This window comes from Microtus pennsylvanicus, chromosome 19 (assembly GCF_037038515.1).
Source record: "Microtus pennsylvanicus isolate mMicPen1 chromosome 19, mMicPen1.hap1, whole genome shotgun sequence".
NCBI classification, from domain to species: Eukaryota; Metazoa; Chordata; class Mammalia; order Rodentia; family Cricetidae; genus Microtus; species Microtus pennsylvanicus.
The window spans coordinates 40859979-40887454 of record NC_134597.1 but is presented as its reverse complement, the minus strand read 5'-3'; the positions used below and the strand labels follow the sequence as shown (position 1 = coordinate 40887454).

General features: G+C 40.9%; 1 protein-coding gene and 1 long non-coding RNA gene across 8 annotated transcripts in view; both read left to right on the top strand.

Moving 5' to 3' along the window:
- Positions 1 to 13306, top strand: part of LOC142838411 (serine/threonine-protein kinase DCLK2-like) — a 90624-nt gene extending 77318 nt beyond the window's left edge. The window contains exons 2-4 of one of the 7 annotated variants that reach the window (XR_012908568.1): positions 1667 to 1711; positions 2003 to 2289; positions 12905 to 13177. Coding sequence is in view for 3 of the 7 variants with exons in the window: in XM_075953826.1 (XP_075809941.1) it covers positions 2003 to 2139 (137 nt within the window). In the remaining 4 variants the exon portion in view is untranslated. The other 6 variants (XR_012908567.1, XR_012908569.1, XR_012908566.1 and 3 more) reach the window with 6 other exon arrangements.
- A 3158-nt stretch (positions 13307 to 16464) lies between these two features.
- Positions 16465 to 27476, top strand: part of LOC142838408 (uncharacterized) — a 102166-nt gene continuing 91154 nt past the window's right edge. Inside the window, exon 1 of the long non-coding RNA XR_012908556.1 lies at positions 16465 to 16603. This is a non-coding gene — a long non-coding RNA (uncharacterized LOC142838408). The remainder of the gene's footprint in view (positions 16604 to 27476) is intronic.

The following is a 27476-nucleotide window of genomic DNA, read 5'->3' as shown; positions in this document are numbered from 1 at the left end:
CTGTGGACACCTTGACTCAGAACTTTCCAAATTATAGAACTGTTCTACATGTTTCTAGTAGGAACATTATGATGGGAAAGGGGAGACAGGGAAGGAAGGAGTTAACCACCTCTAACTGCACAATCACACGAAGGGCTTGCTCTTCTGCTTGTTTCTGTTCTTCCAAGCCCATGCAGAGAAGGAAATTAAAACAGGAGTTGAAAAGCGTGTGTCCTGGGTGGTTTGTCAGCTGCGCAAGGTCTGGTTGATCAAAGGAGATGGACATAGAAAATCTGCGCATTTTCTTTTTATCTGTTTTTTTTATCTTTAAGAAGACTTTACCACTGACTTAATATATCCCTGTCTTAAGAAACAACTATCTTCTCTTGCTAAGGTTATTTTTATATAGTCTTCTATTACACATTTTGAGTCAGAACATTCATCAAGTTTTCATCAAAAATAAAAATGGCAAGAATTTTTTTGATATGACTTGTACTTTTTCTGTAAAATTCAATGGTAGCACCATCATATTTTTCTCACTAATACATGTGCATTGCATGGCTTTATTAATTTTATAACTTTTTGTGCAGGAGCCTTTGGGCATCTCTGAGGTTCTCTACTAATCAGGTCCTGGAGAACATTTTGATAATAGTCAATATTGACATTATTAGCTTATCCTCAGGCTTTCTTTTTCATTATTTTGGTTAAAACATTTATGACTCATCTGATATAATTACTATATCAAGAATGAATCTATTTGTACTAAGTATATAAAATAATGTGTTCTTTGTGATTATATCTCAGAGAAAACCTTAGCATGTAACCTTCCGTGTCAAAAAGTCAGTACCAAAATAATTGAGTAAGTTATATATTTCTTGGAAAAGTACCATCTTTTCAGTAGGAATTATAGAAATTTTGGAATGTAAAAAATTTATATATTGATAAACGATAGGCAAGCAGTATAGCCTCTGTGCCCTTCTTAATTAAACAAAAGCCTGATTAAGCTTTGTGAGAAATGACTGTATCATTTTAGCTTAATATCTGCTCCCATTTAAGAAGATATAGAAAAAGTTTTCCACTTGAAGTTTTAGTTTTATTTTAAATTTATATTCCTCTAGAGAAAACAGTGCCAGCAGTATGCTGCGTTGAGGAGCCAAGCCTTTCACTTCACAGGGCTTCAGTAGTTGAACGGATGATACTACAACTGAAGATGATAAGTCCACCGTGTAAGGATGTAGTGATTGCTGTTTGAATGAAATTAGAAGGATTTTAATTTTTATGAATATATTCGTTTCAATTATTTCAACCAGAATGAACTATCTATGTTTATTTCTGAGACAGGGTCTCACTGTGGAGCCTAGATGAGCCTTAAACTCCTTGCATAGCCTAAAGTATCCTTAAACTTGGTGCCAATCTTTCTACCTTAACCTCTGCTCCTAGGACTGCAAGCTTGAGCTACCTAATACCCAGTACAATCCCTCTCTCTTTGTAGTAACAGTTCAGGCTGAGTTCAAGCTGGCCTTGAACTCAGATCTTTCCACTTTAGCCTTCAAAGTAGCTACGATTACAGGATTCTACCATATCACCATGGCTGGCTAGGATGAGCTTTTATGAAGAATAAATTAGTTTGCATTTGGAATCATGAAGTACTTTGTAATTTAGTTACTTGATTTATTTAATTCTGCAGCTAACGATCCTGAGAATCAAAGTGTGGAGCAATGACTTATCAAAGGTGAGACATTTGGGTAAAATAAAACCCAGGTCTCACTCTTCATTTCTGGGCCTAGTGCTTTTCACATTATATGTGTAATTTTCTGAAAACCAACCTAGGTGCTTTGGAAGAAAGGGAGGTGGGGGGATGTTAAAGGAAAGGGGTATTAGACTGCACCCCCTTTCTGTGACCACAAGTTTAGGAGTTACAGGTTTCCAGAAGCCATTGTTTAGACATAACGCATCCAGGCTTACTATGGCCAATGCTCAGAGATCTGATATTGTGCTAATAAAATTGTTATTTGCTTTTTAGGAGAGAGTTACTTCTGCACCTCCAATGAACCATTTTGTAATGTTGATCACACCAAAAATGTTAATCCAAACTGGTCTGTGAACATCCAGGGAGGTACAACCCGAGCTTTGGTCATAGCCTCTGCGAAAGCGAAGTGAAAGAAAGCAAGGGCTTCATCAAACCCCCAAGTTAGTGACTGTGATTCAAAGTGGAGGGAAGCCTAGGAAGGCCATGCGGATCCTTCTCAATAAACCATTAAACTTGATTCAGGCGTGGTCAAGAGGCTGTGTACCCTGAATGGAAAGCAGGTAGGTGGCTTCCCACAGCTCGCCATCTTGCCTTCTTTGAGTTTACATGTTAATTATCTTTGCTGGTGTTTGCTGATGTCCTATACGGTCTGGAACTTGCTGTATAGAACAGGCCAAGCTTGAGCTTGGACTCCGCTGCCTTCCCAAATGCTAGGATTAGAGGCATGCAGCATGTCCAGCTATTTATGTGCAGGATTAGAGGCATGCAGCATGTCCAGCTATTTATGTGCAGGATTAGAGGCTTGCAGCATGTCCAGCTCCTTGTGTTCAGGATTAGGGGCTTGCAGCATGTCCAGCTCCTTGTGTGCAGGATTAGAGGCTTGCAGCATGTCAAGCTATTTATGTGCAGGATTAGAGGCTTGCAGCATGTCCAGCTATTTATGTGCAGGATTAGGGGCTTGCAGCATGTCCAGCTCCTTGTGTTCAGGATTAGAGGCATGCAGCATGTCCAGCTCCTTGTGTGCAGGATTAGAGGCTTGCAGCATGTCCAGCTCCTTGTGTGCAGGATTAGAGGCTTGCAGCATGTCCGGCTACTTGTGTGCAGGATTAGAGGCTTGCAGCATGTCCGGCTCCTTGTGTGCAGGATTAGAGGTGTAGAGCATGTCCAGCTCCTTGTGTGCAGGATTAGAGGCTTGCAGCATGTCCAGCTATTTATGTGCAGGATTAGGGGCTTGCAGCATGTCCAGCTATTTATGTGCAGGATTAGGGGCTTGCAGCATGTCCAGCTCCTTGTGTGCAGGATTAGGGGCTTGCAGCATGTCCAGCTATTTATGTGCAGGATTAGGGGCATGCAGCATGTCCAGCTATTTATATGCAGGATTAGGGGCTTGCAGCATGTCCAGCTCCTTGTGTTCAGGATTAGAGGCTTGCAGCATGTCCGGCTCCTTGTGTGCAGGATTAGAGGTGTAGAGCATGTCCAGCTCCTTGTGTGCAGGATTAGAGGCTTGCAGCATGTCCAGCTCCTTGTGTTCAGGATTAGGGGCTTGTAGCATGTCCAGCTATTTTTGTGCAGGATTAGAGGCTTGCAGCATGTCCTGCTCCTTGTGTGCAGGATTAGAGGCATGCAGCATGTCCAGCTCCTTGTGTGCAGGATTAGGGGCTTGCAGCATGTCCAGCTACTTGTGTGCAGGATTAGGGGCTTGCAGCATGTCCAGCTACTTGTGTGCAGGATTAGGGGCTTGCAGCATGTCCAGCTCTTTATGTGCAGGATTAGGGGCTTGCAGCATGTCCAGCTACTTGTGTTCAGGATTAGAGGCTTGCAGCATGTCCAGCTATTTATGTGCAGGATTAGAGGCATGCAGCATGTCCAGCTATTTATGTGCAGGATTAGGGGCTTGCAGCATGTCCAGCTACTTGTGTTCAGGATTAGAGGCTTGCAGCATGTCCAGCTATTTATGTGCAGGATTAGGGGCTTGCAGCATGTCCAGCTCCTTGTGTGCAGCATTAGGGGCTTGCAGCATGTCCAGCTACTTGTGTGCAGGATTAGAGGTGTAGATCATGTCCAGCTCCTCCTGCTGCTGCAGTTATATCAACAACAGAATGTCGTGGTCTCCTGGAATTGGTCCTTGAAGATTTACACAAGGACTATATGTGTGAATTAGCCTTTAGCAAGAAAGATGTAAGGGCCTCCCATTTTTTCCAGCTATCTTAGAATTCTCGTACTCCTCATTTTTTAGAAGGAAAGATGTCAATTTCCAAGGAAAAGGATAAGTTGAGTGGTGTCGTGTGCTAAACAGGAAGTTATCCAGAAATAATTATCAATTAGTGTTTAGTGGTTTGTGCCATGGGACAATGGTCTGGACCCTGTCACTTGTATTTTAAATAAATGCTGTTTGACCAGTAACCAGGCAGGAAGTATAGGCAGGGCAACCAGGCAGGAAGTAGAGGTGAAACAACAAGAATTCTGAGAAGAGGGAAGTTTCAGTCTGCAGTCTTCCTCCAGACACAGAGGAAGCCAGACACAGCAAGCAAGATGTGATTGCCTTGTCAAGAAAGGTACCAAGCCACATGGCTAACACAGACAAGTCTTATGGGCTAATATAAGTTATAAGAGTTAATAAGAATCCTGAACTACTAGGCCAGTCCGTTTATAATTAATGTAGGTCTCTATGTGTTTACTTGGAACTAAGTAGATGTGTGACCTGGTAGGACACAAACCTCAGTCAACAGAATGATGTGCCAATGTGGGGCTGACTAAATCCACTTTAAAGCCTTAAAGAGCTTGGGAAGTTATTCTAGATAGAAAAGAATAGAGTTAAACACAGCTGATAGCAGCACTTTCTCAGGTAGGCTCTGCTTGCTAGAGGCAAGCTTCCTGGGGTTGGAGAGATGGCTCAGTGGTTAGAGCATTGCCTGCTCTTCCAAAGGTCCTGAGTTCGAGTCCTAGCAAACACAAGGTGGCTCACAGCCATCTGTAATGGGGTCTGGTGCCCTCTTGTGGCCTGCAGGCATACACACAGACAGAATATTGTATACATAATAAATAAATAAATAAATATTTGACAAAAAAAAAGAGAGGCTTTCTGACTCAGCTTTAGCTGCAAACCTTAAATGGTATTGATGAAAAGCTGACTGCATGCTTTTTGGTGGTGGTAGAGACCTTTAAACACCATACATTTGTGGCAATAAATATGACTCCAGCCAGTACTTCTGCCATGAGGCAAGACTCTCAGAATAAAGCTAAGGAATGGGCTGGAACCAGCAGTCAAAGCCATGGCTTTAATCCTAGCCATATTGCTGTACACGTGTTAAGGGCTGACCACTTGGGATTGGATAACCTATCTGGATGCTCGTTCTTGGGAAAAACTGATTCGCCCTCTGTCAGCCACAGTGAGTTGTGCTTAGCTCTTCTCTCCATCGAGGGGTGGGGCTTTGTCAAATTAAAATTCTAATTACATTAAATTTAAATGAAATTTAAAGTTCTAATTGAATTAAGATCAAATCAAATTAAATTCTAATTACGTTAAATAAAAATTAAATCAAGGTTCTAATGACAATGAAATCAAATCAAAAATTCTAATTACGTTAAATTAATTTTTATTTAGTGGAATTAGAATTTTAATTTCATTTGATTTCTTTTGTAATGAGAATTTTAATTTAAGTTCTAATTACAATAAAATCAAATCAAAAATTCTAATTAAATTAAAATTAAAGTTCTAATTGCATTAAAATCAAATTAAAATTCTAATTACATTAAATAAAAATTACTAAAGTTCTAATTGCATCAAAATGAAATTAAAATTCTGATTACATTAAATTAAAATTAAAGTTTTATCTCCCTCATGCGCATTGGCATGTCGACTGGTGGCATCACTATGCAAGTCTTGTTTAGGTAACTGTATTGTTGAGATTTCACAGGTACAGTTTTTCTGTCATGTGTAGAAGATACTAGCAACAAGTGTCCTGGGTCATCTGGTTCTTCCCATCTTCCTCCTCTTCCATGTTTTTTCTGGGCCTTAGGAGTAGGAGTTACATTGTAGGAAAACCAGTTGGGGCTGAGCACCTGTGGTCACATATTCTCTCCATGTGGACCTGTTGTATATCTCTATAATGTTCTCTACTACAAAAGAAGGGTTTTCTTGTGGAGGGGTTGAGAGTTACGCTTATCTTTGGGTATAAGAGTAAGCATTTAGAGTATTGTTAGAAAGTATATTGATTTTGGCAATTGTTGGTTCTCCCCTAGGGTCTCGAACCTCTCTAGCCATAGATATTGGCTAAGTTTATAGTACTGGGTGTGCATTCCCTCCTATTGAGTAGACCTTAAGTTCTATTAGACAGATGTTGGTCATTCCCGTGATAAAGTGCCCTTGTGTTGTTATTGTACCATGGGGGTATCTTGTCAGAAAGGTATCACTGAGGTTCCTAAGTTTTTTTTTTAAATATTTATTTATATATTTATTATGTATACAATATTCTAATTTTATATTTAATTATTTATGTATTATATACACAATATTCTAATTTTTATATTGATTTATTATGGATACAATATTCTGATTTTTATATTTACTTATGATGTATACGTTATTCTGATTTTTATATTTATTTATTATGTATACGATATTCTGTCCGCGTGCATGTCTGCAGGCCAGCAGATGGCACCAGACCTCATTACAGATGGTTCTGAGCCACATGTGGTTGGTAGGACTCGAACTCAGGACCTTTGGAAGAGCAGGCAATGCTCTAACCACTGAGCCATCTCTCCAGCCCCCAAGGTTCCTAAGTTTTATAGCTGGGTAGGAATGTTGATTTCTCTTTTCCTTTGGCAGCTTGCATAGCATCTTCAGGTACTACTCGAGCTAGGCCTCGGGAAGGAGGCTTGCAGGTCAGTTCCAACTCTATTTCCCCGAGGTCTATGTCTGAAATGTGTAGCATCTTTAACAAAGGCACTGAAACTATATCAATAGCTATGTCAAAATGGAAGAGAATTTTCCAATAATAAAAATATTGGGAAAGTTACAGTAAGTAAGGTTTTTTGGACTGTATAAACACTAAATTTCTGGATGTCAAGCAGCAGTTTTATGTTGAGGTATAGCAACTTAATATTAGGGGATCCTGGAAAAGTGACTAAAAGTTTGTACAGTTTGAAGCACAGACAAATGCAGTCACCTTTAAAATGTGTAAACTCGTGATGAAACATTTGAGTACTGAGACTGTGACTCAGTGTAGAGTATTTGTTTAGTATGGGTGAGACACGGGCTTTGTTCCTGATATCCCCCAACAGTCCTTCGGTCTTCCTTTTGGTGCTTAAATTGATTTTCTTTTACGCGACCCCAGTATGACCCTAGTCTGAACTGTGTGTGACCCCAGTCTGACCTCTGTGTGACCCCAGTCTGACCTCTGTATGACCCCAGTCTGACCTGTGTGACCCCAGTCTGACCCCAGTATGACCCCAGTCTGACCTCTGTGTGACCCAAGTCTGACCTGTGTGACCCCAGTCTGACCTGTGTGACCCCAGTCTGACCTGTGTGTGACCCCAGTCTGACCCCCGTGTGACCCCAGTCTGACCCCCGTGTGACCCCAGTCTGACCTGTGTGACCCCAGTCTGACCTGTGTACCCCAGTCTGACCTGTGTGACCCCAGTCTGACCTGTGTGACCCCAGTCTGACCTGTGTGACCCCAGTCTGACCCGTGTGTGACCCCAGTCTGACCCCCGTGTGACCCCAGTCTGACCTGTGTGACCCCAGTCTGACCTGTGTGACCCCAGTCTGACCTGTGTGACCCCAGTCTGACCTCTGTGTGACCCCAGTCTGTCCATTATTGAGAGAGGAGTGCTTCAGTCTCCTACTATTAGTGTGGTTTCGGGCATAAATTTATTTCTAGTGATGTGGGTGCTTTTATATTACTGAAATTTATATTTGGTATTGATACTTCATCCTGATGATATATTCCTGCTGTGAGTATAAAGTATTTGCTGCTCTTAATATTCTTTCTTAATACTGTATCTTTTGTGTTTTTATTATTATGCGGTGAGGGTTTCTGTTTCAGTCTATTTGGTGTTCTGTATGCTTCTTTTACCTTAATAGGAATATCATTTTTTAGGTTGGGAAAGATTTATTCTCTAATTTTGTTGAATCCTTTTCCTCCATTACAGTTTTCAAGTCTTGAAATCTTTCCATTACCAGTTTGATTGCTTTTTCTTGGTTTCCTTTCCCAGGGATTCTTTGATAGATTTCTCATTTCTTCAGAGTTGTTGTTATTCTTCTCATCCTTTTGTTTGAAGTTGTTTTTTTACATTCTTTTTGATGGTCCCTATATTTTTCATAATTTTATGTTTAAAGTCTATTTCTTGTACTACCTCTGGATTAGGGTGTTCAAATTCTCCTGTTGTATATTCCCTGGCTTCTCATACTATCATGCTGTCTTTCAAATTGTTGGAGGTATTCTTACATAAATGCATGCACATTTGTACCAATCCTGTTAGGAGAGTCTTGCCTGCTTGGTATGGTCTTTGCTGCGGCTATCTCTGTGCTTGTGGTTTTTTCTTGGTCTGTCTTCTCTTAGTTTTCTCAGCTCTGGAGTCTCTTATATCTACTCCACCCTGGAGTAGACTGTGGTGATGGACATCAACACATTCCAGATGGATAGGAGTCCTTGGTGGCAAGCTAGGATGGGATAGAGTATTTTTGCATTCATGTTCAATATTGAGATTAGTTTTTTATTCTCTTCCTCGGTTGATTCTTTTTGTTTTTGCGACAATCTTACTGCATAGTCATAAAAAGAGTTTTGGCAATGTTCCTTCTGTTTATATTATGTGCAGCACTTAGAAGAGTAGGGAAGTTGTAATGGAATTCTTCATTAACACCATTTGTCCTGGGATATTTTGTTTGCTTTTTACGGGAGCTTCTTTTTCCTTTAAGAGTATATACATATTGAAATTGTTCACCTAGGCATTATTTAATTGATGTAAATGGTACCCACCCAGAAAAGTGTCCATTTCATTTATGTTTTACAATTCTGTGCAGTACTGGTTTTTTTGGTATGATCTAAGAATTCTGTGGATTTCCGTAGTGTCTGTATCCCTTTTCATTTCTGATTGTGTTGCTTTGGATGTTTATTCTCATCTTTAATAGGTTGCATAGGGGTTTGTCTATCTTTATTATATAAAATAACCTACTTTTTGTCTCATTGATCTGGTGTATTTTTTATTTGTTTCTACTTAAATTATTTCAGGTTGTGGCCAGCGAGGTCTTGATCTGTATCATATTCTTTAAATCCCTTATGAAAAGTGATTTGCTCATATTTTGTTTCTCCAATTCTTATTTTTAACTTGATATGTTTTAGTGATTATAAATTATATGTCCTTAGTATTTTATATTCTACCCAGTATTGCTTTTTGTCCCCTTTTTCCATAAAGTAAATCTTGATGTTAGGTGTGGTGCCTCACACCTGTAATCCCAGGATCAAGATGGTTTCATATAAGATTGAGGCCAGGCCGTGCCATATAGTGAGGTTCAGTCCAGTATGGGATACAGGGTGAGATCATATGTCAGTAGTAAAACTTTTTAACAATAGAAATTCATTTGCCATTTTCTAGTGTTCTTTATTATACAATACACTATAGTTAATTCATGTGCATATGTGTTAAACATTCCTAAAATATCATAATTTTCTTTTAAACATTCACATATATTTTACATTTTGTGCACATGTTTTTATGCATGTGTGTCACAATATACACGTGGAGGTAGCGGGCAAATTTTAGGAGTCAGTTCTCCCTTTTCAGTGTACCAGGGAGGCAAACTCAGGCCATCTTGGTCCCTGCAAACATCTGTAGGCGCTGGGCCATCCTGCCAGGCCCTGTGTGTATTTTAAAGGAAAAAAAGTGGAAATAGGGAACTTGGTATTAAGATGACATTCAAGCCTTCTGATGGTCTTTATTTGCACAAAAGGATGTTGTTGTTTCTGGTATTCTTTTCCTTCAGCCTGAAGAATTTCTGATTGTTTATATTTGTGTATTTCTGCTTTTTCTCGGGACTCTTACTTTTCTTTCTTTCCTAAAATATCTATGTCACCTTCAGGCATGAAGAATGTTTTCAATGGATAAGAGACTGATTTAACTTTTTCTGTCATCACCCTTTAGAGGAAGTTGATATCTTGATGGGGAAGCTCAGCCAATCACTTTTATCTAGGGTGTGGCTGCTTGCCTGGGAATCTGGGTGAGTTTGCTCTCTTTGGCTCTCTTTGCATGGTGTTCTCCAGACCTGTTTTGGACATGGGAAACTTTACCCCAGTCGTGTGAGTTTCCCCGTTTTCAATTATTAAATTATATCTGTTGTTTTCAACTGGTTTGCTTAATCTAGCATACTGGTCGAACAGAACACCACTTCCTTCTAGTCTCCAGGTCACTGATTAGAAAGTCACAGGTTTTTGAACAAAACATGTCATGCTTGATATGCGAACACCTCAAGTGTTGCCATCTTTTCAGTATGTGGTCTTGGGATTGCCGGCTATCCATGTATACAAATGAGGCTTTCCTCCTCTCTCACTCGACACACATGAAAAATCAATTCCATGGTTCCTTTAAAGGAAGTCATGGTAGATAAATTCACTTCATACCTGCAGCAGTATTAGAGAAAGCCCAAGAGACGGGAGGGCTTCGATGGCTCTGAGAGGAGAGAATGAACATCAGAGACAGGCATTGGCATAACATGACACAGCAGAATAATGTTGGTCAGCGACCTGTATTCCTAAGAGTGGATTTACACTTTCATTTCGTGGTTATCACCACGGTTTGGGTTTTAGTTTTTGATTCAGTGTTTCATTATGTCGCCCAGACTAGTCTGGAATGTGCCTTCCTTTGCCTGTGTCTGCCAACAGAGTGGGCCACAGTAGCAGTTTCTGGCGTTGTTCTAAAACACTCCAACACAAAATCAGCTTAGATAAGAAAGGGTTTATTTGGCACAGGCTTCCAAGTCACAGTTCATCACTGGGGAAATCGGGGCAGGAACTCAAGGCAAGAACCTGGAGGAAGGAAGCCTGGAAGGAAGAGTGGACTCCAGCGTCCAAACACTGAGGAGGAGTCGCCGCCAGAGACCACCTCTCACACCATAGCTGAAGCAAAGGCGTGAGGATTTTATTAATTCTGTCATGACAGGGTCCCTCAGCATTCAGGAAGCCGAGAGACCTCGAATAGTGTGCACAGGCTACTTTTAAAGGAGAAGGCCGCAGAATCAAGGGGGGTTGTGAATGGCTCATTCAGAAGGGCTATTACCAATAATTGACTAGAGAGCTGTTGCCAGATCAGGTGAGGTCAGAGGTCATTTTGACCCCGTTTCCCAGGGGACTGAATCAAAACGTACGTATATGGGTACTTGTTCAGGAACTGAGTACCTGCGTGTGTAGCTATAAGGTCCTTAGTTCCCAGGGGAGGAGGGGAAGCACTATGGCACGGAGGCTGAGAGGATTTAGAATAGTCAGAAATGGCTTCAGGATTGTCTTAAAGTCTTACATTAGCTAGTCCCTTCTCTGGCTTGCCCATAGGCTCGTGCTTCGCTGGTACTTTTATCTAACCTAGAGCCTCCTCCCTAGGAATGGTATTGCCTACAGCGGACCGGGACCTCTTTTGTGAATTAATAATCAGGGAAACCACACACACATGTGTCCAAAGACCAACCTCTTCATCTGATGTAGGCAGTTTCTCATTAGAGGCTTCCCTCTCAGTTGACACTGTGGTAGGTCGACATTAACACAAGGACAGCCACCATGTCTGTGAGGCTTCCATTTCTGGAGGGAGCTTTTATAAAATGAACAATATACAACATGAAGAACTTGATGTTCTCTGCAACCTTGATGGAGGTGATGTACTTCAGAAAAGAACTTCTCATGGTCTTCCCAAAGGTGACTCCATTGAGATAAAGACAGTAGGGAAGGATGCAACACACTAACGTTTCATTTTACCCTAGAAGTATAAATGATTCCTAAACACAAATATATGTCTTACAAAAAGCCATGGGAACCACTGCTGTATGAATTAGTGTCTTCGTGGGAGACACTAATGGACAATGGTAAAGAGTAATGGTAAAAGATAAGGATATCTGAATAAACCATGGATTTAGTAATTAGGAATGCCTTGATTGGCTCAACAATTGTGACACATCCACTCAAAATCGTAACAAAAGAATCAACCAGGTTCAGGGCATTTGGGAATATTCTGTCTTATTTTTGCAACTTTTTCGTAAAATAAATCTCTAAAATTAAAAAAAAATTCTTCAAAGCAAGTGGCCTTAATGGTGGTTTGGGGCTCTTAATGCAGGGTATGTGTCACGCTGAAGATTATGGATGGCCCATATATGAGATTTAAGGGTGTCTGGTTTATCCCCCACTTGGGAATATGCTGTATTAGTTTTAAATTGTAATCACTATGGTCAAAATCAAATTGAAAGGCTTTATTTAAGTTTCCAGTTTTAGTCCATCATGTAAGGAAATCAAGGAAGGAATCTCGAAGCAGAAATCAAAGCAGAGGTGTAGCAGAATCATAAAAACCCAGAGGCAGGTATTGGGGTCCAAGCTGAAGATCAGAAATACAAAGCAGCCAACCACCTCTACCAAGTCTTCAGACTCAAGGTGATGATCCTGTCTCCACAAATTATCAGACTCCACACTCCTGAGTTCCTGTCTCTCCCCCTTTATATTCCTCTCTCTGCTCTTCATATTGCTCCTGTCTCCCCTTCTCCAGTACTGGGATTAAACATGTGTGATTCCCAAACACTGATATCTGTTTCTGGATCAATCTTGTATAGCCCAGAATAGCCTTGAACTCAGAGACTTGCCTGCCTCTGCCTCCTGAGCAGTGGGATTAAAGTTTTGCTTCCCCACCACCACCACGGTCCTGTATAGCTGAGGAGTGTGGCTGCTTTGCCCGCTTATTTTCAGGCAAGCTTTATTCATTTTAACACAAATATACCAGTATACAGAGGCCATGGCAGGAATGCTGCTTACAGGCTTGCTTTCCACGACTTACTGAGCTTCCTTGTTACACACCCTACCACCACCGGCCTGCTGATGGTTCTTTATACAAGGGCATTTAACCTGGAGTGGGAGTTATTAGACTCTCACCGAAGTATTTCCTTGTCATCTGTGTGTGATTCTGACCCAGTTACTTGTGTTTCTGTAGCCTCTGGAGACACTGGAGTACTGAGAGTGTGAACGGTCGACTGACGGGCAGGCACTTCCATCTATCTGGCTACAGAGAAGGAATCTTTCCTTGCTGCAGTCAGACTTTCTGTGGTGTCGCTGCTTTGCTCCTGTAAGTAACTCCTCATCTGTTAGCTGTAAGTTTTAAACTCTTTGGCTCACCAACTTGGGTTTTGGTGGAATAATACCTTGGTCTTTTGGAGCCCTAGCTGATTTGGAAAACACTTAGAACTCAGGATCAAAGTCAAAGTTTTCAGAATACACCCCCGCCCCCACCTTTTTTAAAAAATATAAATCCACTTTTTAAAAACCACATTTCTAACTGATTATTTTGTATCCCAATTAAAACTTCATCCTAGGATTTGAGGGGAAAGCTCAATTAACAAGGTGCTTGATTTGCAATCCCCAGAATCTACATAAAACTCCAGTTGTGGAATCCCAGCACAAAACTGTGGATACGTAATGTTCCTGGGGTTTACTGCTCAGACAGCTTACCCTATTTTGTGAGCTTCAGGCCAATGAAAGACTCTGTCTCAGAAAAAAAGCGGACAAGACACGAGAAAACACACTCAAACCTGTATATAGGCATCAACCTCAAATGTGCAGAGACACGCGTGACTGTGCACAGACACACGTACACACACACATTTGATCATCTGGTGTGGAGGTTCTCCTTCCTGGACACATCAGGAAATCATACTAGGAGCTTACATACCACACACACCACTACAACCTCACAATACCCCCCCACCCACACACACACACACAAACACACAGAGCGAGGGAGAGAGAGTGAGTGAATTTTGGATCTTATGCTCAAATGCTAATTTGATTTGCCTGAAAGGAGGTTCAGGTATCAGTGCTAAGAAATCAGGTGATACTACCCTATCTAATTCAGGTATCAGTGCTAAGAAATCAGGTGATACTACCCTATTTAATTCCTGTCTCCTGACCCTACTTCCAGTTACCTCACTGGTTTTTCTTATGAAGCAGAGAGGATCTCTGTTTTTCTCTGGTCTTGACCTTAGCAGCACTCTTTCTTCCTTTCTTCTTTTTGTCTGTCTTTCCTTCATGCATTTCTTCATTTGATCCTTCTTCTTTTCGAAAGGGAAGAATTCCAATAGGATGCAGTAGTTGGTCAAGTACTCAAGAGTGTAAGCAGAGCAATCAAAGAGGCAAGTAATATAGCCAATTCGAGGAGCTGAAGACTATGGAATGAGAGTTTGTGCAGGGAGGGTGATCTGTGTATGAGATGGGATTCTTGGTGTTGCCAGTCCGAACTCAGTGACCTTAAATGGAAGGGTCCTTTAACTCTTCTGGGTTTAATGGCGAATCACTAAAAATTTGTGGTCACTGCAGTATTGGCACTGGGGTATTACATTTATTTGGGCTTCCAAGAGAGATCGTTGAGATTTAGTTATGGGAAAGCTCCTTTTGACTCGAACCCTTCGCACAAATGCCTTCTATAATTATGTGGCAAATACATGATGGCTTCAGGATATAGTACAGCTCGGTAAAGGATTCATGCCATGTGTGTTGAAAGAGGACCAATGACTCATAAGATGTAGATCATACTGTAATTTATATATTGTGGAAGAAGTTATTGGCATTTTGAAGTGATTTTAATGTTGGTTGTTCACCAAAGCCAGGGTGTTTTTTAGAAACAGCACGGATGAACACATATTGTTTGTTCTCTGTTTGGCTTCACACTCAGAAGCATTGAACTCATTTTGAGGACTGAACGAGTTTTTGAGGAGCTGAAGGCAATAGAATGAGAGTTTGTGCAGGGATTGTCATCTGTGTATGAGATGGGATTCTTGGTGTTGCCAGTCCGAATTCAGTGACCTTAAATGGAAGGGTCCCTTAACTTTTCTAGGTTTAATGGCCAATCACTAAAATTTGGGGTCAGTGCAATATTGGCCCTTGGGTATTACACTCAGAGGCATTGTACTCATTCTGAGGACTGAACGAGTTTTTGAGGAGCTGAAGGCAATAGAATGAGAGTTTGTGCAGGGAGTGTGATCTGGGTATCAGTTGCCAGTCCGAACTCAGTGACCTTGGATGGGTCCCTTAACATTTCTTGCTTTAATGGCCAATCACTAAAATTTGGGGTAACTTCAATACTGGCACTTGGGTATTAGAGTTATTTGTGCTTCCTAGGGAGATCAGTGAGATTTAGTTATGGAAAAGCTACCTTTGTATCAAACTCTTCTTACAAATGCCTTTTATGAGTATATGGCTAATACTTGCAGGCTTTAGGATATGGTACAGCTCGGTAGAGTAATCATACCATGTTTTGTGCTGAAAGAGGACCAGTGACTCAGAAGAATGGATCATACTGTGAGTGATATATTGTGGAGAACTTTATTGCCATTTTATGTGATTTTAATGGTGGGTGTGCACCAAAGCCAGGGTGTTGATTAGAAACAGCACGGCTGAACACATATCTTTTGTTCTCTGTTTGGCTTCACACTCTGACACATCGAACTCATTTTGAAGACTGAATGAGTTTTTGAGGAGCTGAAGACTATGGAATGAGAGTTTGTGCAGGGAGCGTGATCTGGGTATCAGATGGGATTCTTGGTTTTGCCAGTCTGAACTCAGTGACCTTAAATGGAAGGGTCCCTTAACTCTTCTTGCTTTTATGGGCGGAGGGCGAACAGTGTCACACATAGACAGACCAACACACTCCCACAGTATTCCCTTACCTTGACTGAAACTGGTGACCTCCTCTGAGATCCGCCTGCTTCTGCCTCCCGAATGCTGGGATTTAAAGTGTGCATCACTACCACCTGGCTTCTAATTGCTCTATATAAGAAACAGCTGAAGTCACTTATCAGGGGTGAAAGCTGAAGAAAAAACACAAAACCAAACAAAACATCACTACACTGAAGCTCCCTGTGCTGGTGGGGTGGAGGGAAGTTCATCTATTCCCGCGGAACTGAGGCATTGGGTCTTTTGACATGGTGGTGTCTATATGTCTAAAATACACATGCAAGGCTCCCTCGGTTCCCCCTTCCCCAAACCCAAAACAAGAACCAAACGCCATTAGCATTAGTAAATATCTAGTTGGTGCACTTCAGAACAGCCCCTAAAGGACTCCAGAAACCGCATGGGTGGTGATTTGGGACCAGCACGGAAACATCATTGTGAATGATGCACAGGACTCCGTACCTCACTCTCTCTGTCCTTCGAACTTCATTTAAATGGAAGACCCCACATTCGAATGCCTAATCCAGAAGTCTCTTAGCTCTGCTATCTGGAACTGCCTGGCCTTGAACTCAAAGAGATACACCTGCGTCTGCCTCCTGAGTGCTGGGATTAAAGGCCTGCGCCACCACCACCCTGTTCTCTCTTGGGTACTAATCGCGGCTGGGGTCCGGGGGAGGGGCCTGGGTTCTCCCCGCGGCGTGTCCGCACGTGTGGGCGCCCCGCCCCCACACCCCTCGTCGCGGAGGGATGGCCGCGCCACTCCCCGGGGCTCTGGACTACGTCTCCCATGATTCCCTGCGGCGGCCATTTTGCCTGTAGTCCGTGAATGTGCAGAATGCAAAGGGAACTCGATTTCCCATGATGCCCGGGCCCCTGTGGCAAAATAAAAAATGCCGAAATATTAACAGAACAGTGGATAAACAGCGGAGAAAGCACCACCTGTGACCTGCAACCGCCGCTGGAGCTGGTACGGGGCGCGGAGGGGGCGGAGGGTGAACAGGGTCACACGGTGCTGAGGGAGGGCGCGGGGCGGCAGCGGAGAGGCCCAGAGGGAGGAGCATACCATGCCAGTGTCAAAACCCCATTAAGTCCTGTTGTGCCATAAAGGTGTACTTAGGGCGTGGCTAGAGGTGGGGCATCACTAGGGCTGAGCGGGGGCCCACCTGCGAGCAAGGCCCTCGTGCTCGAGCCAGTTGTCCCAATTAGCCGACTTATTTTTGCTGGAAGGGCAAGCTGTTTGAAAGCATGGTCCTCCAGTGAGGCGCGGGGTGGAGCTCAGCGCAGCACTTGTGCTGTCCCCGTGTTTGGGATCCCACTGTACCTTCTGAGCATGGCTGTGGTTCTGACTTGCTCCAGGTTGGCTTTTCTGATTTCACTTATGGCAGAAGTCACTCGAAATCAAGAGGGGCGATCCAGCATAGCAGGTATCAACCTTGGCTTCATCTTGGACCATACTGGACACTTTTTAAAGTATAGGTGACTGGCCCCACCCACCCCTTAGATATTATGATGTGCATGGTTGGGGTGTGACTTGGGCGTTAAGGTTTTGAAAGTTCCCCAGATGATTTCAGTGTGTAGACAAAATGGAAAAGTAGCCGTGCTTAAAGAATTTTCCACATTTGGTCGACAACGGGGTGAATCAAGATGAATCTCACCTGCCTTCTCCCTGAAGAGGATAACTAGGGTCGAGGGAAGCGACAGCAGAGGCCTATTAGAAATTAGTAATCCTGGCACAACAACTCAGAAGGACCACTTGGTAATATGTTGGGTCATTCTTGAGTTTCTGCAATATTTATTAGTTTTTAGGAAGGGACGGGTGGTTGGTAGTTATGCTACCTCTCAGACATCTTTCGTAATGCAAAAGTGCATTCCATGTAGCCATAACAACAAGAGGGAGGAAACTGATCTCTGAACTAGGTGGTTTTCTTATTTCAGCATAAACTTATATTCTAAAGTCATTTTCTCGATGTCACAGTTGATGAAACCTAAGCAGCATGCATGCCAGGGTTACTGATTTCTAACAGGCCTCAGTTGATGCTTTCTCTTTTACAGTTTCCCTCCAAAGGAAATAAGGTAGCTATTCTGAGGAGTCCTCAAAGTGCCCGAGTTTCTCCATTACTTTTAGCAAATGGTACCCTTGCTCTGTCTACAGGACAACATAATTAAAATTGTCTTCTATATAATTTAGCAGTAGAAGGGACTACCTCACACTTTGTCTTAGAAGTGAGATTTGGTTTTAAAGACTAAAAGAAACCTGTATGTGTGCCAGTAAAATGAAGAAAACATCGTTGAGAGATAAGGTCTCATTACATAGCTTCGGCTGTCTTGGTACTCACTACGTAAACCAGGCTGGCCTTGAACTCACAGACATCTGCCTGTCTCCAGTTTCCTGAAAACTGATCCTGATAGTTTTTGTCTGATCCCCATGTCAGAGCACCAGCACAGTGAAAGGCTCAACACGGTTGTGCAAGCACGTGTATCACTGAGGTTCCTAAGTTTTATAGCTGGGTAGGAATGTTGATTTCTCTTTTCCTTTGGCAGTTTGCATAGCATCTTCAGGTACTACTAGAGCTAGTCCTTGGGAAGGAGGCTTGCAGGTCAGTTCCAACTCTATTTCCCTGAGGTCTATGTCTGAAATGTGTAGTATCTTTAACAAAGGCACTGAAACTATATCAATAGCTATGTCAAAATGGAAAAGAATTTTCCAATAATAAAAATAGTGGGAAAGTTACAGTAAGTAAGGTTTTTTGGACTGTATAAACACTAAATTTCTGGATGTCAAGCAGCAGTTTTATGTTGAGGTATAGCAACTTAATATTAGGGGATCCTGGAAAAGTGACTAAAAGTTCGTACAGTTGAAGCACAGACAAATGCAGTCACCTTTAAAATGTGTAAACTCGTGATGAAACATTTGAGTACTGAGACTGTGACTCAGTGTAGAGTATTTGTTTAGTATGGGTGAGACACGGGCTTTGTTCCTGATATCCCCCAACAGTCCTTCGGTCTTCCTTTTGGTGCTTAAATTGATTTTCTTTTAGGAAGAGAAATTTCTGTTGCACGAATAATAAAAACCTAGAGATAGATATTGGGTTCAAGTTGAAGATCAGAAAAGCAAAGCAGTCAAGCAACTAGAGAGATCTTATCTCTACCAACTCTCAGACGAACAAAAAATATTCTACTCTCTGCCCAGTCATATTGCTCCTGTCTTCACCTCTCTCCATTAAAGGTGTGTGATTCCCAAAAGCTGGGATTAAAGGTGTGAACCATCACCACCTGGATCTGTTTGTGGATTGATTTTGTGTAGCCCAGGGTAGCCTTGAACTCAAAGAGATCCATCTAACTCTGTCTTCTGAGTCCTGGGATTAAAGGTATGTGCCACCACTCCCTGGCCTGTAGGGCTGACTAGGGTGGCTGCTTTGCCTTCTGATCTCCAGTAAAACTTTATTTATTAGAACACAAATACTATAACACTAAAAATGTCCAATGTTTTTGAGGATGCAGTGATCAAAAGAGATAAAAGTGTACAATTTATTAGCTTTGAAAAGCAGTATGCAATTTTTTGTAACTCTCTCAAAGGTCTTAGTGCTTGAACTCATAAATTCATTTTAGAAATTTGTCTAAAATAGCCAGAAAAACAAACATAAGAAACTGTGTATAGGGGCTGGAGGGATGGCTCAGAGGTTAAGAGTACTGATTGCTCTTCCAGAGGTCCTGAGTTCAATTCCCAGCAACCACATGGTGGCTCACAACCATCTGTAATGAGATCTGGTGCCCTCTTCTGGTTTGCAGCATATATGTAGGAAAAACACTGTATACATAATAAATAAATTCTAACAAAAAAAAACTGTGCATAGCAAGTTTAAGCCCAGCATGGAATCATGAAAATGGATCGCTACCAGTTAAATACCGAATGTGAAAACATTCCATTTCTTCCTTCATACTGGACATTTCCATCTGTGTTTGGGGAAATCTAACAGTTGAGGAAAAGGCTAAGGGAAAGAAACAATGAGTGAGATCTGTGTGTTGTATTTTTTATTTTGCTCACAAGGATAGGAAAGACAACTTAAAAAGTAATGCAGCAGAAACAGTAGACTGGGGGCACAGAGGTGAGGGGGAGGGAATGAGAGGAGAGGAAGGAGGGGAAACTGCAGTCGGGCTGTAAAATAAATAAATAAAAGTAATTCAGAGGTTGTCATTACCATCAGAAACCAAATGTTTGCTGTTGTTATCATTCTGCATCATCCTGAAGTTAAACAGTCTGAAAGTGATCTTTGAAACCTTGGAAGATGGCTATAGAATGCTACAGGGATTACTCTGGTCACTTGTTGGTTAGTTGGTCTTTCTTCAGAGATAGGGTCTTACTGTGTGGCCCACGTTGGCTCGGACTTGATGCATTCACTTGCCTCCGCCTCCTAAGTTCTGTGATTGTAGACCTTCCCTACCCAGATATTTACATCTCCTGTTAGGTCTTATTAACGTACAAGTTTTTCATGTGCAAAGAAAGTGATGTTTTCAAGCTTTGACATGATCCATTGTTTTTGAAAAAAAAAGTATAGATTTGACTTTTGTATACACAATTTTTGGATCCTACATTCTTGGCACCCAGGCCATTCTTGAGGAGCTGTGGTTATCTTTGTGATTTAAAATTTTGGTTTCACTTGCTATTTTTTGTTTGGTGTATGGTTTAAGGAGAAATAGAACAGTATCTCTAGCCTTAAAATGACAAGGAGTTGGGGCTAGAGGAGTGGTCAGCAGTTAAGAGCACTGGCTGCTCTTCCAGGGGTCCTGGGTTCGAGTCCCGGCCACCACATGGTGGCTCACAACCATCTGTAATGGGAACGGGTGCCCTCTTCTTTCGTACAGGCACACATGCAAATAGAAGCACTCACACACGTAAATAATTCTTCTAAAAATAGCAAGAAATTGGGCTATGTTTAAGATTAATGAAAACCTTAGTTAGGCAGTGTTCATTTTTACTTTATTTTTCCATAAAATTTCTTTATTCTCTGGATTGGTTAAACTAACTACTTGCTGCTGATGTTTTTTTTTTCTTTTGTACTTTTGAGACACGATTTCAATGTATCCTTGACTGTTCTGAAATTCTCTATGTTGACAAGGCTGGCCTTGAACTCAAAGAGATCTGCCTGCCTCTGCCTCTCAAGTGCTGAGATTAAAGGTGTGTGCCACTATGCCCATGCCCATGTCTAACTGCTTTAAGATTCTTTATAGTGTGTGCATGTGTGTGTATGGTGTGTGTGGTTTAGTGTGGTATGTGTGGTGTAGTATGGTGTGTGTCATGTGTATGTATGTGTGTGTGGTGTATTGTGATGTGTGTGTGTGTGTGGTGTGTGTATGTGTGTGTGGTTTAGTGTGGTACGTGTGGTGTAGTATGGTGTGTGTCATGTATATGTATGTGTGTGTGGTGTATTGTGATGTGTGTAGGTATGTGTGTGTGGTGTAGTGTGTAGATGTGTGTGATGTGGATGGTGTGTATATGTATGTGTGGTACATGTGATGTAGTGTGGTATAGTGTGGAGTGTGTGATGTGTGTATGTATGTGGTTTAGTTGTATATATGTATGTGTGTGGTGTGTGTATGTATGTGTGGTGTGTGTGTGATGTGTGTGGTGTGTGTATGTGTGTGGTGTAGTGTATGTGTGATGTGTGTGGTGTGTGTATGTGTGTGGTGTAGTGTATGTGTGATGTGTGTGTGGTGTGTGATGTATGTGGTGCGTATGTGTGTGGTGTAGTGTGTAGGTGTGTGTGTGGATGGTGTGTATGTATGTGTGTGGTGTGTGTATGTATGTGTGGTGTGTGTGTGATGTGTGTGGTGTGTGTATGTGTGTGGTGTAATGTGTGTGTGATGTGTGTGGTGTGTGTATGTGTGTGGTGTAGTGTATGTGTGATGTGTGTGGTGTGTGTATGTGTGTGGTGTAGTGTGTGTGTGATGTATGTGGTGTGTATGTGTGTGTGTGGATGGTGTGTATGTGTGTGTGTGGTGTGTGTATGTATGTGTGGTGTGTGTGTGATGTGTGTGGTGTGTGTATGTGTGTGGTGTAATGTATGTGTGATGTGTGTGGTGTGTGTATGTGTGTGGTGTGTGTGTGTGATGTGTGTGTGGTGTGTGATGTGTGTGGTGTGTATGTGTTTGGTGTAGTGTGTAGGTGTGTGTGTGTGATGTGTGTGTGGTGTGTAATGTGTGTGTGGTGTGTGTATGTATGTGTGGTGTGTGTGTGATGTGTGTGGTGCGTGTATATGTGTGGTGTAGTGTATGTGTTATGTGTGTGGTGTGTGTATGTGTGTGTGGTGTAGTGTGTGTGTGTGATGTGTATGTGTGTGGTGTATTGTGATGTGTGTAGGTGTGTGTGTGGTGTAGTGTATGTGTGATGTGTGTGGTGTGTATATGTATGTGTGTGGTACGTGTGATGTAGTGTGGTATAGTGTGGCGTGTGTGATGTTGTGTATGTATGTGGTTTAGTGTGATGTGTATTGTGTATATATGTATGTGTGTGGTGTGTAATGTGTGTGGTGTGTGTATGTGTGTGGTGTAGTGTGTGATGTGTGTATGTATATGTGTTTGGTGTAGTATGGTGTGTGTAGTGTGTTTGTATCGTGTGTGTATGTGTTGGTGTAGTGTGTAGTGTGTTTGATAAAATGTGTGTATTTTTATGACAGATTTCCTTTGAAGAGAAATGAGAAAGAAACTTAGACATATTAGTGAACTGTCTTTATACAATTTTAGACTGTCTTAAGCATATTTTGTCCTAGTTCACTTACTACCTGAGTTTGTTTTAGTTTAACATTAACTGGGTGTGTGTCACAAAGACAGAAATTGTCCTTTAGACAACTCGCCGTAAGCCATCACTGATCTCATCCTGAAATAGTCGACTTTTATCGGTGTTGGTTTCTTTCATGGATCCGAAGGCTTTGAGATTGAAAATATTATGAGTATCATGTGATAGCAGCATTCATGTCCTTGTTTTTTCATGTTTTCTGTAAACAGCAGAGTTTAACATGAAAAAACATTTTATAGAATTTTGGAACAAGTTGGTTCTTGTCATGGACAGAGGCAAAACAGACTTAGAAATTGATTGCAGTTGATGCTTTTAGGGTAAAACACTTCTAGACTTTGGGACCACTGCCAGCGTTGAGGTGCCCATGTGCAGTGTCCTCATCAGGGAGCATGACATCCACTGGTGTGCCTGTCATATGAGCCATCTTAGAGCCTAGGACTCTTTCCACCCTCACTTTCATAAAGCTTAGTTTTTACCTGGGTCGTTAGTACATGGTCAGCTAGTTGCAGATCCCTGCTCTGCTGCATCTCTTCACTCTTCCTTTTCCTGGTAGAGGTGCTTATTTCCTCCTTATTGGTTATGCGGAGATCAAAGGTTAAGCTTGGCCATGCCCTCCACATTCTCAGGGAAGAAGAAGAATGAATTGAGTCTAAATTAAATAAAAATCCTTCATGAAGGCAAATACGCTTGCTCTCTCAGTAGCCCCATGTAATTTTTCAGATTTAAAAATTGACCTCATGCATTTGTTGATGTTAATATAGAAACGCTTCACTCAAACTTTGTAGTGTTTTTCATGATTATTCTCTTTTGGTATTTTTAGGACTTTTAATTGTAGTATGATAGAACTGCCAGACTCAGTGTAGTGAGCTCTGCAGTTAGTATTGCCTCCATGGAGGTTTAATGTTCAGAGTCTAAAGACTGTTCATATTGAAGCAGCCAGCACCTACCCAGAAGAAATGCTCCCGTTTTCATAGGCATTTCAGACTCTTACTTGAAAAGTTTCATATATGTTTTTTTTGTTTCTTCACTTAGTATAGTGGTCAGTATTTTATATATGACCAAAGATAAATGTCTTAAAAGTTTTAGAAGCTGAAAGTGACTATTATTTTTTTTGCAGAACATTTTCTCCTAGGTAATATCAGTGATGATGTAGTAATTTCTCAAACTTCCAAGAAACAGGAAGTATGATCATTATAATTTGTGCCCAACAAACTAATCATGTGGTGTGGAGCCCGGGGGTATAAATACAATTTGATATATTCATTTCCTATGGTGTAGTTCTGCTATAGGGGAGAGTTTGTACTTAAGTGGCGAGGGATGACATCTATAAGATTTCTTTCTTTCTTTTTTTTTTTTTGGTTTTTCAAGACAGGGTTTCTCTGTGGTTTTGGAGCCTGTCCTGGAACTAGCTCTGTAGACCAGGCTGGCCTCGAACTCACAGAGATCTGCCTGCCTCTGCCTCCCGAGTGCTGGGATTAAAGGCGTGTGCCACCATCGCCTGGCTAAGATTTTTTTGATAATAAAGTTAATAGAACTCTGATCTTGATCATCCTGCAATAGGTATGAGGTCATATTCTTACCCAAGGAATGCTACAAAGTACATCCAGAGAAAATTCTTAGGTGTGTGTGTATGTGGAATGGGGTGCACATGGTTATACACGTTCACGCATGTATGGATGCCTGAGGCTGACATCAGGGGTTTTCCTTTGTTGCTCTCCACAGTATGTCTTAAGGTGAGTCATTGAATCTGGAGTTTGCTTTTTTCGCTAGTTTGGCTGTCAGATCTCCAGGAATTTTTCCCCTGACTCTGCATACTCATAAAACGAGTCTGGCAATGTTCCTTCTGGTTATATTTTGTGCAACATTTGGAGGAGTACAGGAAGTTCTGATGGAATTCTTCATTAAAACCATTTGGCCCTGGGATATTTGGTTTGCTTTTGATGAGAGCTTCGATTTCCTTTAAGAGTATATGGCTATTTAAATTGCTCATCCAAGCCTCATTTTATTTTAGGTAAATGTTGACTAGCCAGAAAATTGTCCATTTCATTTATGTTTCACAATTTTGTGGAGTACAGGTTTCTGTGGTTCGATCTAAGGATTCTGTGAATTTCCTTAGTGTCTGTTGTCATGTATCCATTTTCATTTCTGATTGTGTTAGTTTGGATGTTCCCTCTTGTCTTTTATTAGTTTGCATTAGGGTTTGTTTATCTTCTTTATTTTGTCAAATAACCTGCTTTTTGTCTCATTGATTCATTGTATTATTTATTTGTTTCAATTTATTTCTGCCCTCAATTTTTTTATTTTCTGTTTCTACTTATTCTGGTCATGTCTGCTTTTTTTTTCGAGACCATTCACATGTGTTGTTAAGTCACTAGTGTGAGCTTTCTGTTTGTGCTAGGAAGTTTCCTCTTGGCACTGCTTTCATTGTGTTACATAGGTTTGGGTACAACGTGCCTTCATTTTTCTTGAGTTTTAGGAAGTATTTATTTTATTTTTCATTGGTCCATGCGTGGTTAAGTAGTTTGCTGTTCAATTTCCATTGTTTTGTAGGATTTCTGATAGTACTGTTGTTGTCAAGTTCTAATTTTAAATCATGGTCATTTGATAGGACACAGTGTATTACTCCAGTTTTTTTCTGTGTATGTTTACTTTGTTCCACAGTGTGGTCAGCTTTATAGACCTTTTCATGAGGTGCTGAGAAGATGGATTTTCCTCCTAGCGCCACTTTCAGTTTGGTTACGTTGTGTCTTTATTTTCTTTGAATTCAAGGAATACTTTCATTTCTTTATTTCTTCCCTGACCCAGGTACAGTTTAGTGGTTGCCTGTTCCCTTTCCATGAGTTTGTCTGTCTTTGGTGTAATAACAGTTGTTATACTTCAACTTTGATCCATGGTCATCTGATAATGCTCATGTGCTTGCAAAATTTTTTTAAATATTTACTTTCTTGGTAATTTATTTATCATGTATGCGATATTCTGTCTGTGTGTGTGTCAGCAGGCCATAAGATGGCGCCAGACATCATTACAGATGGTTGTGAGCCACCATGTGGTTGCCGGGAATTGAACTCAGGAGTTTTGGAAGAGCAGGCAATGCTCTTAACCATTGATCCATCTCTCCAGCCCAATCACCCCCCCTACCATTTTTTTGTTTGGATTTTCAAGACAGGGTTTCTCTATAGCTTTTGGTTCCTGTCCTGTAAGTAGCTCTTGTAGACCAGTCCTGCCTAGAACTCATAGAGATCTGCCTGCCTCTGCAAAATTTTTTTGTGTCATATAAGGTTCACTTTGTTATCCATGTATGTGGTCAATTTTCGAGAAGGTTCTATGAGTAGGTGAGAGGATATATGCTTTACTATTAGGGCGGAATGTTCTACAGATATTTCTGAAGTCCATTTATTTCATCATCTCCATTATTCCTCTTATTTCTCTGTTATGTTTCTGTCTGGTTGACCTGTCCATTATTGAGAGAGGAGTGCTGCAGTCTCCTACTATTAGTGTGGTTTCGGGCATAAATTTATTTCTAGTGATGTGGGTGCTTTTATATTACTGAAATTTATATTTGGTATTGATACTTCATCCTGATGATATATTCCTGCTGTGAGTATAAAGTATTTGCTGCTCTTAATATTCTTTCTTAATACTGTATCTTTTGTGTTTTTATTATTATGCGGTGAGGGTTTCTGTTTCAGTCTATTTGGTGTTCTGTATGCTTCTTTTACCTTAATAGGAATATCATTTTTTAGGTTGGGAAAGATTTATTCTCTAATTTTGTTGAATCCTTTTCCTCCATTACAGTTTTCAAGTCTTGAAATCTTTCCATTACCAGTTTGATTGCTTTTTCTTGGTTTCCTTTCCCAGGGATTCTTTGATAGATTTCTCATTTCTTCAGAGTTGTTGTTATTCTTCTCATCCTTTTGTTTGAAGTTGTTTTTTTACATTCTTTTTGATGGTCCCTATATTTTTCATAATTTTATGTTTAAAGTCTATTTCTTGTACTACCTCTGGATTAGGGTGTTCAAATTCTCCTGTTGTATATTCCCTGGCTTCTCATACTATCATGCTGTCTTTCAAATTGTTGGAGGTATTCTTACATAAATGCATGCACATTTGTACCAATCCTGTTAGGAGAGTCTTGCCTGCTTGGTATGGTCTTTGCTGCGGCTATCTCTGTGCTTGTGGTTTTTTCTTGGTCTGTCTTCTCTTAGTTTTCTCAGCTCTGGAGTCTCTTATATCTACTCCACCCTGGAGTAGACTGTGGTGATGGACATCAACACATTCCAGATGGATAGGAGTCCTTGGTGGCAAGCTAGGATGGGATAGAGTATTTTTGCATTCATGTTCAATATTGAGATTAGTTTTTTATTCTCTTCCTCGGTTGATTCTTTTTGTTTTTGCGACAATCTTACTGCATAGTCATAAAAAGAGTTTTGGCAATGTTCCTTCTGTTTATATTATGTGCAGCACTTAGAAGAGTAGGGAAGTTGTAATGGAATTCTTCATTAACACCATTTGTCCTGGGATATTTTGTTTGCTTTTTACGGGAGCTTCTTTTTCCTTTAAGAGTATATACATATTGAAATTGTTCACCTAGGCATTATTTAATTGATGTAAATGGTACCCACCCAGAAAAGTGTCCATTTCATTTATGTTTTACAATTCTGTGCAGTACTGGTTTTTTTGGTATGATCTAAGAATTCTGTGGATTTCCGTAGTGTCTGTATCCCTTTTCATTTCTGATTGTGTTGCTTTGGATGTTTATTCTCATCTTTAATAGGTTGCATAGGGGTTTGTCTATCTTTATTATATAAAATAACCTACTTTTTGTCTCATTGATCTGGTGTATTTTTTATTTGTTTCTACTTAAATTATTTCAGGTTGTGGCCAGCGAGGTCTTGATCTGTATCATATTCTTTAAATCCCTTATGAAAAGTGATTTGCTCATATTTTGTTTCTCCAATTCTTATTTTTAACTTGATATGTTTTAGTGATTATAAATTATATGTCCTTAGTATTTTATATTCTACCCAGTATTGCTTTTTGTCCCCTT